Source organism: Xiphophorus hellerii, chromosome 8 (genome assembly GCF_003331165.1).
Source record: "Xiphophorus hellerii strain 12219 chromosome 8, Xiphophorus_hellerii-4.1, whole genome shotgun sequence".
Taxonomy (NCBI): domain Eukaryota; kingdom Metazoa; phylum Chordata; class Actinopteri; order Cyprinodontiformes; family Poeciliidae; genus Xiphophorus; species Xiphophorus hellerii.
In genome coordinates, this window is record NC_045679.1 from 12200181 (window position 1) to 12213981 (window position 13801).

At 36.2% G+C, this 13801-nt stretch overlaps 1 protein-coding gene across 1 annotated transcript in view; it reads left to right on the plus strand.

The window, feature by feature from the left end:
• The first annotated feature begins 387 nt into the window (after nucleotides 1–387).
• The window catches only part of LOC116725086 (transmembrane protein 132C), a 214607-nt gene continuing 201193 nt past the window's right edge, over nucleotides 388–13801 (plus strand). Inside the window, exons 1-2 of the mRNA XM_032570984.1 lie at nucleotides 388–786; nucleotides 1252–1432. Coding sequence (XP_032426875.1) covers nucleotides 1384–1432 — 49 coding nt within the window. The 5' untranslated portion in view covers nucleotides 388–786; nucleotides 1252–1383. The remainder of the gene's footprint in view (nucleotides 787–1251; nucleotides 1433–13801) is intronic.

A 13801-nucleotide genomic window follows, 5' to 3' on the forward strand; every position in this document is an offset into this window, starting at 1 on the left:
TCGAACAGTTTGTTTTACATGCGTAAAACAAAATCTCCCCCCCCCCCCCCCCCCCCCCCCCCCCCCCTCCACGCAAGATATTGTAAAATAATGTTAATGTTCATGGGTCTCATCACTCACATCCAATGCTCATTTTCTCCACCCAACCGAAAATGTAATTAATCCCATCGTGAGGAGTGAGAAGTTTCATTTCCAATCTAGCAACTTTCCCTTTCTTGCAACGCTTTGGGGAGAAAGGACGCAGTCTTCACCTGAAATGAGCTGTGGGTTTAATGGCACAGTACTTTGCTTATGTGACGCCCGCAATCCCCTTTGCCAAACCCAGCCTGGAGCTCGCCCCCACCCCTCCCGTCGCCCCCTCTCTGTAAGCCCCCCTTAGCTTCTGCACCAGCATCCACAGCCACGGAGTGCGGAACGAGACGAAGTGGAGAAAGCGCACGCAGGAACCGCTTCACCGCCTCATCTCACCCGATCCGCGCTTCCGATTTGCGGCGTGGAAAGTTGCAGGACCGCGTCTCAGATATCCATGTGTTTGTAGGTGACGTTTCAACCAAATTCGACGGATTTTTAAACTGATGTTCAAAAACTAAGAAAAGAGGAAGAAAGATATCCACGAATGTTAGAGGAACTCTTGGCAAAGCGCAAATTGACTCACCGGGATTGCTTTTTTGTTTTTTCTCTTTCTTGTCATTTTGCTGCTTCGGTGGTGCGTGAAAATTTTGCAGCATTAATTTAACCTGGAATCAAATGCTAACATCGGATGGAGTGTTTGCTAGAGGAGTAACGGTAAGAGGCGCAGAAACAACCCGGTAGTGCATTACTTTGTCAAACGTAGATAGTTGGATAGTAGTCATTTAGAGGCTAATAAGTTTCAGTGAAAAAGTAGTCGGAGGCACCAAAATAAATAATTCTCCCCAAAAATAATCCTGATAAATTTAAGAAGTTCAGTTAGAACCGAACCACATATTGGCTCAGTTTTTAGGAAAATATTTTTAAATTCACTTTCACCCTTGGTTTTCTGAAATAATCTGAATTGGTTTGGATACTTACAGAAAGTTTTCAAGTAAGGGTCAGGGGGCAGATAAAATGTTGTGAAATTATTAAAAGTGGATTTGTACGAAAGATATACATGATTAAAGAAATAAATATTCATAAAAAATATTAGGGCTCTAATGTCTGCCCAATGGGGACAGAAACTGTACCAGAGATATTTCTGGGCATGTTCCTGATTGTAGATGTCTATGTCCACAGGTTGAATCACACAGAAGACACAGTGTTTTCCTAAATGGATATCTGCTCAGAGAGGATAATTTGTGTGCAAAGTAGCACTACATCCTGCTGAAAAGGAGTTACCCGTTCAGGTCCCCCCCTCCTGAATAAACCATGGGGCCCCAGCAGTGCATGGGACTCACCATGCTCTTCCTGTGGACAGGTAAGACCCCCCTCTCTCTTCCCAGAACAAAAATCTGTCACTAAAACATCTCTTACAAGGTTTTGCTCACAAACCTGAACAAGATTTATGAAAATGGAAGCTAATGGTCATGAAATAAGAGACACTGTAAATACATCAACCTTTTTTTTTTCCCCTGAATGATTTCATTCAGCGTGGAGTATTTAATGAAATGCAAATTGTATCCTTTCAGCCAACGGCACATATATAATTTATGAGACATATAATTAGCTGTAAGCTGTTGTGGCAGAATACAAAATGACTTGTAATATTAACATGAATGAAGTGTGACAGTTGTCTCCCGTGAGTGTGTGGGGTTAGGTGCCGTACCACAGCACTGGAACAGCATGCAGAAAGTGTATGTATGTGTGGAAGAAAACATGGAACTGCAGAATTTGGGAATAACAACAGATTGCAGTGAAAAGAGAGGCGGTGCATCCTTTAACAAGATTTGTAATTGATAAGTGTTTGTGAATTTGTGTATTAATTTCCTAGTACTGCAAATGGTCTAGTTGGTGTGTGTGCAAGTTGTCATATTTGGAAATGTGCAGTCATGCGATTAAAAAATGCATAACTAGGGAACAGACAAGTTCCATGCTTTCATTTTGCAGATAATACTAAGCGTCTTCCCTTATGGCTACAGATGTGAGAGAGACAAATCATCTCTAATCTCAAGTATTTTTGGCTTTTGGAAAAGAATCAATTTACATGCGTATTTTTAGTAAGTTAAACATTTCTTGATGTTTTGTCCATTTTCAATGATTTATGAGTTATTTTCATTATTAGCATGTGATCGCAAGAATCTGGGAATGCAGCACTTTTTGCTGAATGTGACTCAGTCTTTTATACAAACAAACAAAAAACACAAAAAAGCTTTTTTGCTTCTGTTTTAAGACGAATCACAGTGTGCAGTTTCCCATGAAAAAAGAAAAGATGTCAAAAACAATTATTGTTACATTGTTCTTTGGGTTTTAAAGTGACATTTTCTTTTCATGCTTAGAGTGCCTTGCAAAAGTACTCATACCTCTTGAACTTTATCATGTTTTGTCAAACAACAACTGTAAATTTCATTGTGTTGGGGTTTTCTGTGACAGACCTGTACAAAGGAGTGCAAAAATGTGAACTGAACGGAAGGTTTTATTTTTTAGGAAACAAAATAATTGAGTAGGTTGGTGCGCATTTGTATTTAGCACCCCTGGTATGATTTAATTGGCTAATTGCATCTGTAAATCTTTATCTCTAACAATTTTTCACATCTAGAGGCTCAATTTTAATCCATTATTCTTTGCAAAATAGCTGAAGTTCTCTCAGATTGTACGGAAAGTGTCTGTGCACAATTTATTTTTTGTTTTGTCACTGATTCTTCATTGGATTTAGAACTGTACTAAGTCCTAATGAATATGCATTGATTGATCTTAACCATTCCATTTTAGATCTTGCGGTATGTTTAGTTAGCAACCAGCCATCAGGTGAATCTCTTTCATAACCAGCGGAATCATTTGCTCTTCCCACAGTTTACTTTGAACCACAATTTCACCACCCAACAAGCCTCAAAGCAGATTAGGAAAAAAAAAAAAGCATACTTTTGCGCTGCCATTTTATAACTTTCAGTTTTACATAAAGCTTGTTTCATGTAGCAGTAAGCTTTTCACATACTCATGAGGACACTGTTGCTGCTACTTTGTCCTCCATAGAAACGGCCCTCCTACTTCATGATACTGCCAACACCATGTTTCCCTGTGGGGTGGCAAAATGTGAAAAACCTCTATGGGCAATTTATAAATAAAACCCCATGAATTTTCCCAAGCAACATCTTTACAAGGCACTGTTTGTAACTACATTTTTGCAGTTTAAAGTTAATAAAAATATAAGGATTTCCTAAACATTCAGAATTTGCAGAAATAAACTGGAACAAAGGGTAGACAATAAACCTACACTTTATTCTGAACTGTAAATTAGTTACAGATTTGTTGATCTATGGTGAAAAACTCCCAAGTATTACTACTGAAAATTAACTAAACCTGAGTTTTAAAAGTTCAAGTATAAAAAGACAAAATGTTAAAGAGAAAAAAAAATGCTAATCAAAAAAGTTTTTTTTGATATATTCGACTTGGCTTTTGCCTGTTTTCTGTTAATATTCAATTGAGCATTTCAGTATTATAAATGATCAAAAAACTATCTAGTTCAGGGATCATATGGAATGTCAACTGTTAATTGTTAATTTAAGTACAGCATGTGGAAAACTATTACTACGGGAAAGATGTAACACAAAATGGAGCGCTGCATTCAAGATTTATAAGAAAAGCAATATGCTGAACTTACAGAGGCAATGTCAACCTCTCTGGACTCTAAAGCATCTGAATAGACAATCAGACTAATTTTACAGATGCATATGTTCTCTGAGGACATTGATGGTTCACTGAGAGAAAATAAAACAAATTTCTGAATCTCTATGGGATGTAGACATTCTATAGACATTCATTCCCAAGAATGTCTATAGAAGATGTGGGTGGGGAGTCTTGACCTTTTTAAGAATTGAGAACCAGAAACATTCCTGTTTAGTTCTTGACAATTATTAAATATATTTGCAGAAAGAATAAGGAAAAAATGTCACATAAAAACTTTAACTATTTTCAATGCCAGAACTTAAAATATTAAGTGTTTTTATTCTGAAAAAATTCTAAAATGCAAGAATTCTTATATATTGTGTTAATGTGAAAATGTATGAAATATCTATCCTTTCATTTTTGGACCTGCCTAATCTAGTACGGGGTAACTTGTGGCGTTTGAAGCCAACTGTGGCAGTCAGGCGAGAGTTAGGGTACACCTTGGAAAGACACTCTACAGAGAGTGAGGGCAAAAACTGAATAGGGCAAACAATTATGCACACATATACGCATACCTGTGGGCAAATTCTAGAGCTGTCATGCAATCTAGCATATATTTTTTTGGTTTGGGGGAGAAAACTGCTGCATCAGTGAAAATCCCCAATTTTCTCCATATTTAACTCTTTGTGACATGACTGTATTATTGCCCCTACAACGGTTACGGTTGTCTCTCTTTTGGTTAGAAACTAGAAATATATAGAGCTGTGTAAAAGCATTTGCTCTCTTGTTAAAATACATGATCAAATTTATGATTTAATTTATTGAGAGGGAAAAGCTACCTAAACCATCTTGGCCCTATGTGAAATAACTGCACTCTTTTTGAATCAAGAATTGTCACTAACACCATCTTTGTGGTAAGCACAAAAAGGCATAATTACTGCATGTCTGACTACTGTAAAAGCATCAAATTACTTAAATACTTCTTGTCTGACAATATAAGTAAGTAAATAGCTTCAAAAAAATCAACCCAAAGAGTGTATAGGCACTTAAACATCAAGGAGCTTGCAAAAGAACCAACGATTTAAATTGTCTCTGTTAAAGTCAGTGCTCATTATTCAACAAGTCGTCTGCAGCAAATCTAAAAGCATTATTAGCTGTGGTGACGTGACGTACTAGGGCTGCTTTGTTACCTTTGGACATGGACTACTTGCTGTAAATAGTGAATGCATGAATTCTTTGGAAAGAAAGTAAACTGTCCATCCATTAGTTTGTGAACATAACTCCTAGAAGGAGCATGATCCAACGCACACCAGTAAGTCCACTTCTAAACCATTATAAGTGTAAGTAGGTTTTGATGTGTCCTAATTAAGGTCTAATTGAGATTCTGTGGCATCAACTTAAACAGACCTTTATGCTTTGGGAAGGCCATTTCTGCTTGTGTGACTGAATTCAAAAAAAGTTTTCTATAAGAGAGTGGACTAAAACTTATTCTACATCACCTTAAACAACACCACCAAAGGTGAACCAATCATGTATTAGACTTGGAAGTAATATATTTTTTTATATTGGTTTGGACAACTTTTTCCCCTTATTAAAAAAGAAAATAGAGGTTATTTTTGTGACAAGGTTATTCTTGATTCTCTGAAAATGTAAATTATAACAAACACATGAGCTCTTGTCTGTTGGTGTTGTGCTATTTTTTTAGTTAGTAGAAGAGACCACCTAAGACACTCCGATGAACAAAACATTAGTTAGATGTTCAATTCCAGTTATAAAACACACAAAGAAATATTCTTTTACATAAAAAGAACATTCAACAGACAGAGCATGCTAAGCTTACCAGGAAACTGCAGAAATGAAAACAAAGTGTCAGGAAGGGAAAAACACATTGCTTCCTGTCAGTCAACTCCTTGCTTGTTCTGAGTCTCAGAGGATATTATATCTCTCCAGCCACCTGATTGCTTTCACCCAGGGGTTTCCAGGTTGTCTCTTACAGACAATCACCCTGACAGTCACCTAATCTATAGGATACCTGCAGATTCTCACATAAAGTCTGACCCGCCACCAGGACAATAGAAAATGCCCCATATAGCTTATCATAGAAAATGATGCAATTCAGACTGCTTTTACAAAATGGAAGGTCATTGAAAAGGTTGTTTTTAATTTGTAAACTTTTTGATAAAAGTTTACAAATTTGGCTTTAAAAAGTCAATTTAGATGTTTTTGTTTGTGTAAGATTTTTAAAAAAATATTCCTTATTGTATAGAATTAGTTGCGTTAAACCAATAGATGTAATTGCAATTAATGTATTTTAAATCAAGCTGTTTTCACAGTTTTCTTGCTGTAAATGAAGGCTTAATTGCTGATTTAGTATAACAAATGATCTGCCAGAATGGGAAATCAGGTACATTACATCCACTTTGGGAGCAATAACCATAAAAGATGACAGATGTGAAGACCAGAGAATAAAAGCTTTTGACCTTCAGCCAGTTCACACAGAGGTGTGCTGTAACTGAGGTGGTTTCCAGCCAGTGCAGACAGAGGAAAACATCTGCAGTGCCTGACCTGTCTTCGCTGCAGCCGACTTGCTCCAGTGAGATTTTAATGTCATGCGACATGGTGAAGATTTCCAGCAGCAGTAAAAATTTCTAACTAGCAAGCATAGCTTTGAGACAAACTGAAAATTGCTCCAAGTGCAGTGCTGAATCAAGAATCAAGTCCTTTGCATTTGCTACGTTACACTTAACTTCATTCTTAAGTGCTATTGATTAACAAGCAGGTTCCAATTTAATATGAACCAAAAAAAAAAACGCATCATGCTGCAGTATAGCCAATTTAGCTCATTCATCTGCAGGAAATACGACAGAAAGGCAAACAATGACTCCTTGGTTTTTTGTTCATATTGTATCCATATATAATTTTTCCTGATTTCTTAGCTAAACCAGGGCCAAGTGAGTGCTGGTCAGCAATTTGTTCTGATTTCACCACTGAAGCACAGGTTCAAGCACTGAAATATATACACTGAAGCAAATTCTCTCCTGCTCCACAGCAAGTAACCGATTTCATCAGCACCAGCGAGTGGGCTCATGGTGACAAACATTCAATTACAGGATTGTAAGGACCAGGTTTAAAATCCCTGTTAGTTTTGTTTCAAGTTTGCTCAAGTAGCACAGAATAATATCAGATTATAGTTCCTTGAAAAAACACTTGCATCCATTGCTCCTCTCATTTTTATTATGTTCGTCATAAACTTACAACCACAACAATAAAAAAATTGAGAAGTGTGACATGCATTTGCATTCAACTCCTCTAAATCAATAGTTTGTAGTACCACCTTTCACTGGAATAACAGCAGAAAAAATCTTTTGGAATATATCTCCACATTTTGTGCCTATTTTCTTTTTTTTAGTAAAATAGCTCAAGCTCTGTCAAAATGGATGGAGCGTATATGAAGACAAGTTTTCAAGTCTTGTTACAGCCTCCACAGTTGCCAAATGAATTGACTTTGATCTAAACCATTCCTGTGTTGCTCCAGCTATCCATTTAGGCTTGTTGTCCTACTGAAAGCTGAACCTCAGAAGACAGTAATTTGTTTTTGCAAGGTGAAAAACGTGAAAATGACAAAACATTTGGATTTTCTAAAACCCACCAGATAAAAATCACCAGCTGGTGCTTATAAATGCTGTTAGACATTAAGTGTGCAACATAGAATTGCAACACTGCTTACAAATACAGATCAGAGGTCAGAAATGCTAATCAGCATTTTAAAAAGTGATGTCAAAAAAGTAAAATTGACTTGCGTACTCAAACTGTTTCACTACTCTGCGATCCTCTGCAGAAATTCAGCATACAACAGAGGGAGGGCTGCACATTTACCGGAGGTGTTACTGAGGCGTTCACCATGTTGTCTTCTATTCAGAAGCCAGGGTGAACTGATGCGTGATATCCACTGCTTTCAGTGAGAGGGATGTCAGGTGGTTAAGCAAAAAAAAAGAATGTTTTGTCCAGGTTTTTGTCACAGCAAGAAAGATTATTGTACATTGATGTGATAATGAAAAGCTCATTATAAACAGTTTGCCCTAAACTTATAATGAGAGCGCAAATATTTTGCAAATCTAAGATGATAGCTTAGAAATTTGGATTGTTTTTCTCATGTTCGGTCATGTAAGAGTTCAATATATATCTTTTTACAATCTTCAACTGCATGTGGGACCTGAAGTTTCCTAGAAAGCAACTTCATCCGTTAAAGTTTACAGACCCTGAATCTCCTTATTTCATCTGGGGCCAGTCTGTACTTCATCTTCCGCATTTATTTGCTATCCATTTGCTCCTTGATCTTCTCATGCTGGAGCTTACTGACATTTTGTCAGCTCGGATCGTGGCATGCTTCACGACTGAACTCCCATGCCTTGTGTCAACGATAATTATTCAAAGCCTTGTTGCTTCATCAGCTGTTGGTTATCTGGTGTGGCATCTCATCCCACAGGTGTCTCATTTTTTTTCATGAATCACTTTCTATCACAAAGTCCCAAAGTCCCTTTTTGAACTTTGGGATTTCCTATTAGATCTTTAAAGAGACAGCTTCACTATGTCGTTCCAGATCCTTGTTTTAGCCTTCATTGCTTGCTGCCGCTGGTTTTATATGGCACAGCTATCTGCTGAACAATGAAGGCGTATTTGCTTTCTGGTGCTTTTATGCTGGACTTTCTAAGCTGCTGGTAAAATGGCTTTATAAGAATGTCTTTTTTTTTTTCTTCTAAAGATGCAACATGCTGAAGATGATGCCCTTTCACGGCACTTTGTCTTTCTCCTTATCACCTTCTGCTGCCAGACTCAAGTTGCAATTTGTCTCTTGGGGCCACCCTAATGTATTTAGGGGCGCTTCAGAATCTCTGAATGTCACTCATCCTTTCTCTCCTCCTTTTCCATCCTCATTAATCGCCTGAGCTATTGGCTTAAGGTAGAAGCTCCCGTCTACTGTCAATAGCTTTTGCAAAATGACACCATTAGAATCCTATTTTTCTGATGCTAAGTTTTTATTCCACCAAAGTAATATTCACTGAGAAATGTGTTGTTGCACATCTGTTTCAGAGCTGACTGCAGCTTAGCTACCCTAACAGATAGTGTAGGCAAAATAAAACCAGGTAATATAATCTCATTATAAATCCAGTGTTATTCTTTGAACAATTGAATATGCCTATTTTATGTACCAAAACCAAAATGGCATTATATATTATTATTTTAATATTACTGTATACTGTAATATTTTGAATGTTTTTAAGCATTTTGCAGCACCAGGAATTGTGTTTTTCTGTTTTGGATAAAAGATTATTCTACTTAATCTTAAGTTTTTGCGTAAATATTTTGAAACTGGCATTTATTATTACTGGAGTTATGGTTCAATGATAATGGTGTGTGACAGATTTAAGGTTTGCTCCCAAAGATTATTTTTAAGGGTTTTTGAATCTGTCAATTAGTGTTGGTACTTCTGTCTGTTTGTAGTTCCCATGCGTGTTCAAAGTAATTCCTCTCTTAGAGCTCTCTAAGTACTCAATTGATCATTAGATCAATTGAGTACCCTGTCCCTGACTTGCTGTGTCTCACTGTAGTAAACCTTTTCTGATGTCGACATTTCTACAGCTTGTCTTGTCATCAGAACAATTTGAAATCCAGAGTCTGACAAACAGAAATTTTAGGTTGAACTCTTAATTTTTCTGTCCAAGGATGTTGCCTAATCTCTTAGGCACTTTATGCTTCATGATTCAGTTGATATTTGAGCAGTGTTTGTTCATTATCAGAGCTTGCCATTGTCGTAAACAGGTTTAATCAGCTACATTAAAAAGTGGTTGCTGGTTCTGAGGGCAGTGTGCTAAATGTGGGAGGATTTCCACTTGAATTTTGCCTGATCTTTAAATGTGTGTAGGCTTGACCAGAGTGGGTTGGAGTTTGAAAAATTACAAATCCGAAGCACGTTTGACCTAAATTTATTAATAGGTCTCTTGTTATTTTATTATTTCTCTCGCATGCACATTTCAGCTTCTGTCCGCACAGAAAATACAACAGCCAGGCACGAGGACTTACATTATACTTGTTTTAAAGTTTTTAAAATCATTTTTCTTTTAGTTATGTTGTTGTAATAATGGCTGTTCAAGCCAGTGATAAAGAATAAACCACTCTAAATAGGGTCTTGATAATAATTAAGGTGTAAAGAGAACTTGTTTTTTGGAGTGCTCAGCTGAGGTCTTATATTGAATAATGTAAATATTATTTATTTAAATATTGATTTCTCATGTAAACAGACCAACAAAGAATCTGGGACAATACTATATGATATTCAGAACACAACATTATGCAGTATGAAATACATTGGAGAAACTGAGAATTCTGCTATTTTTCTTGACAGTATGCATATATTAAATTATAGTACATATAGTTAAAAGAACCAGCAAGTTGGTGTTGCTTGCCCAGTCCTAGGTCAAATAAGGGCAATCAAGCTCTGGGTTAATTGAAGACATTGAGGTGGAGTTATGAGTTTAACTCTGCACACAAGTTTGGGTTGTCAAATTCCATCAAATATGTTAGTGTGACTGTCTAATGTTAAATCTAGCAAACAACTTGACAAGAAAAACACATGACCTAGATTACTAAATTAGTAATATTTGAAAATGAATGAGACAGCTTCTGTGTTCTGGGGGAATCTGTTTTGGTTTAAAAAGTGCACATCACATTCAACCCAGAACAACAAACAAAAACTTTTGAAATTGACTAAAGCAGCTAAGAAAGTCTCATTATCCACAATGAAGCTTTGCCCTGATGTGGGCCAAAAGGCCAGTCAGCGAGGAAGAATCCACTACTCCAAAGGTGATGTAAAATCTCAGATTACTGTTTTCTAATGCACTCAGGGCTCCAAAGCCAGTTGTATATTTTTTATTCAAGCCATTCAATTGGAAAATGATTGGATGACAATTTCTAATATTAAGAAAATAATAAAGATGATCTAAAACAATAATATTTTTGCAATAGAAATAATTAGGTTAACTTAAAATAATTTGGCTTACCAAAATAATAAATGTTTGTGTTTGTTTCTTGACACTAAATGCAAAGTTCTGGTTTCTGCTGTAGATTTAATCATATATATATTTTTATTTTAGTTAAACATATTGATACAATTTCAGCCAGCAAATATCAACATGAGGCCAAGACACATAATATAAATCCTTTTTAATTATGTTAATAAATCTGTTTAGCGCTACTGACCTCTATAATCAATAGTCTGTGGAGTATTCTTGCCTGATTCGTTGTTAGTTGCGAGTAAAACATCACTCATGTTTTTTAGTCCTGGCATGTCCCTAGCACTCCAATTTGTTTCTGTTTTATTCCTTCTAACCTTCTCGGGGCCCGACGTTTGCCAACTGCAATTTTTGCCCTGGTTTACTTCACTGGCAATGTATATTGCAATGACTTTGTCAACTCGAGCAATAGATGCATTGCTCTTCCTGCTTGCATCTGCTTTTTTTCCCCTGTGTAACTTATCATTTTGAAAACACAAAACAAAAAGTCATTATGAAGTAAAACAATTCTGGATGGGAACAGATCAATTAGCGGAACTTCTCCAATCTGATTGTGGAAGATGTTTATGCTAGAAAGAATGAAAGAGGAGATAAAACAAATCATTTCATACCATTGTTAGAAGAGAAAATGAGCCTCCAGTGAGAATGCATATTTGTTAAAACTGTGAAATTACAACTATTGCAACAGACTAAAAGGAGTTTTACTGGATATTGTTTTTGGGAGGCAGCATCTTGTGGTATAATTTTGGAATGGTATTGGTAAGATTTCATTGCTTGGGTGTTGATTTAGAATATTTCTTAAAAATCAATGTCCTGATTTCGCTATGTTATGTTCTGGTATTCTCTTTTCAATTTTTTATGGAATAATTTCATGTTCTTTCTGTCCATTAACTAAACAAGATATTGTTGAGGGAATCATCTTGGAAGGGTTTCTAAAAAAGCCTTTGGATTACTTCAATCTTTGAAAGAACCCGAGTAATAAAGTGTCAATTAAGCCAACCAGTTGATTAATTTGGCTAGTTTAATTCAGACAATTATGTATTTCTTTGTTGGTCCACACTCTCTTATGCCTCTTTTCCACTGAGCGGTACGACACAGGTCGGTGCGATTCAGTATACTGCTTTGTCTGCTTCTATTTTAAAAGCTGACCATACAACAGACCCAAACCGCACCATTCCTGGGCCCACTTCAGTTGTAGATCCATTAAAGTGATACCCACAATGGGAGCCCAGAGGGATATGGCAACCCTAAAAAAATTTCTGGCTGGGTCTGAGCACCCCTGTGGAAAAACAGACATTTGTTGTTGCAATAATTACACTGGACAATCTTCACAGAAAATGTTTAGCACTGCTCGGTATTTCTCAGAGTTTTCCAGTGATAAGGAGAGAGCTTAATCAACAGTTGGTCCCACAGCAACCACAGACCGCCAACTTAAGTCTGATGACGACAGATTTTCTTGCATGGTGAAATATTTTGGTTATGATGCCCGATAATAACACATTGGGAACCTGGCTTAAATGGAACATGGATCATCAGTAAACTTTATTAGGATTATTATTAAGCTTCTAATATAGAGATAACACATAAAAGTTGGATTTATGGAAGAAAAACAAATAAATTAACCCTACTGATTCACCCAGTAGGAGTGTTCAAATGTCCTCCCAAAATTATGCCAGAAGCTTGCTGAGAACTAGAAATACTGTGGTTGAAGCAGGGGTAAATATCTGAGGCTGTATGTATAATTTTGACCCTCTGTGAATTACAGTTAACCTGCTACAAATTAGGATTTATGCATCCAATTCTTGTAAATCAAAATTATTTACATTTATTAGGATCTCGCTTAGGATTACCAGTAGGTGGTGCTAATTCTCCTACAAATGTTGTAGATGAAAAGATTTTGTTGAAAAAAGAACGACTATAGATGTGATTGTGCAGCAATTAAACCTTAAGCAAAATTAATAAATGTCATGTAAATGAACGTAAGGTCAAGCCTGGTGGAAGAATGTATAGTGAACAATGGAAAATTTAAGTTTAAAATGAATCTAGGCTTATTAGTGGGGAAGTAGAAATGTGTGAGAGCAGTGTTTTGCTTATCAAAGGTAGAAATGATTTTCTTATATTTTTCTTTAGCTGTTTGATGCATTTATCTTCAAATACATATGCTGTACATGTGTGTTTTATTTTTGTTGTTTACACTCACCACTTCTCATGATAAATATATACATTTATATGTAATATGAATTCCTTATTCAATTTTTTTTTAGAATTTTTGCTTTTTGTATTCACAACCTTAAAAAGCAACACAAAAACAAAATTACTGTGTAAAGCTCCTGGCTGCAAGAGCGTAAAAATCAACATTATAATTTTGCCTGAGAGCACAAAGTTTTGTGCATTTAGAATCAAGCAAAAGGGAACTTGAGGTCAAAATTTCTCCTAGCTAAACTAAATTGCCCTGTGTTTTCATTGTGTTAGTCTTTTTCACTTATTATGTGACAGACAAAATATAAATGATGCTTCATTAGTACGGATGTAAAACTTGTCCTGAAAACAAGGGAAGAAATTAAGTTATCTTTAATCAACCAACAATAAGTCACAGAATAGTAGGTTTTCATTAAGAAAATCTGTTAAAACATATGAAGAGGAATGTCGCACAACACCATTTCCCAATCTGCCCAAAAGACTGCAACAGATGGTGAGAGAAGATGGAACTCACCAGCTGTCATATTTTTATATATTTAGTTAACCTGTTATACTCTGAGGATCCATGTTCATCAGATCTGTGTAGTCCAGTTGTTTTCAAAAGACAACAGTGAATCTATTTTTCCTTCAAATATACACATACGCTTACAGCATGGATTGAAAATATGTGTAGGATAGGTAATGTGTATTGAAATTTGGTAATTCTTATGTTTACTTATTTTTTCAGTACAGGTTAAATTGCTATGTGAGGGAAT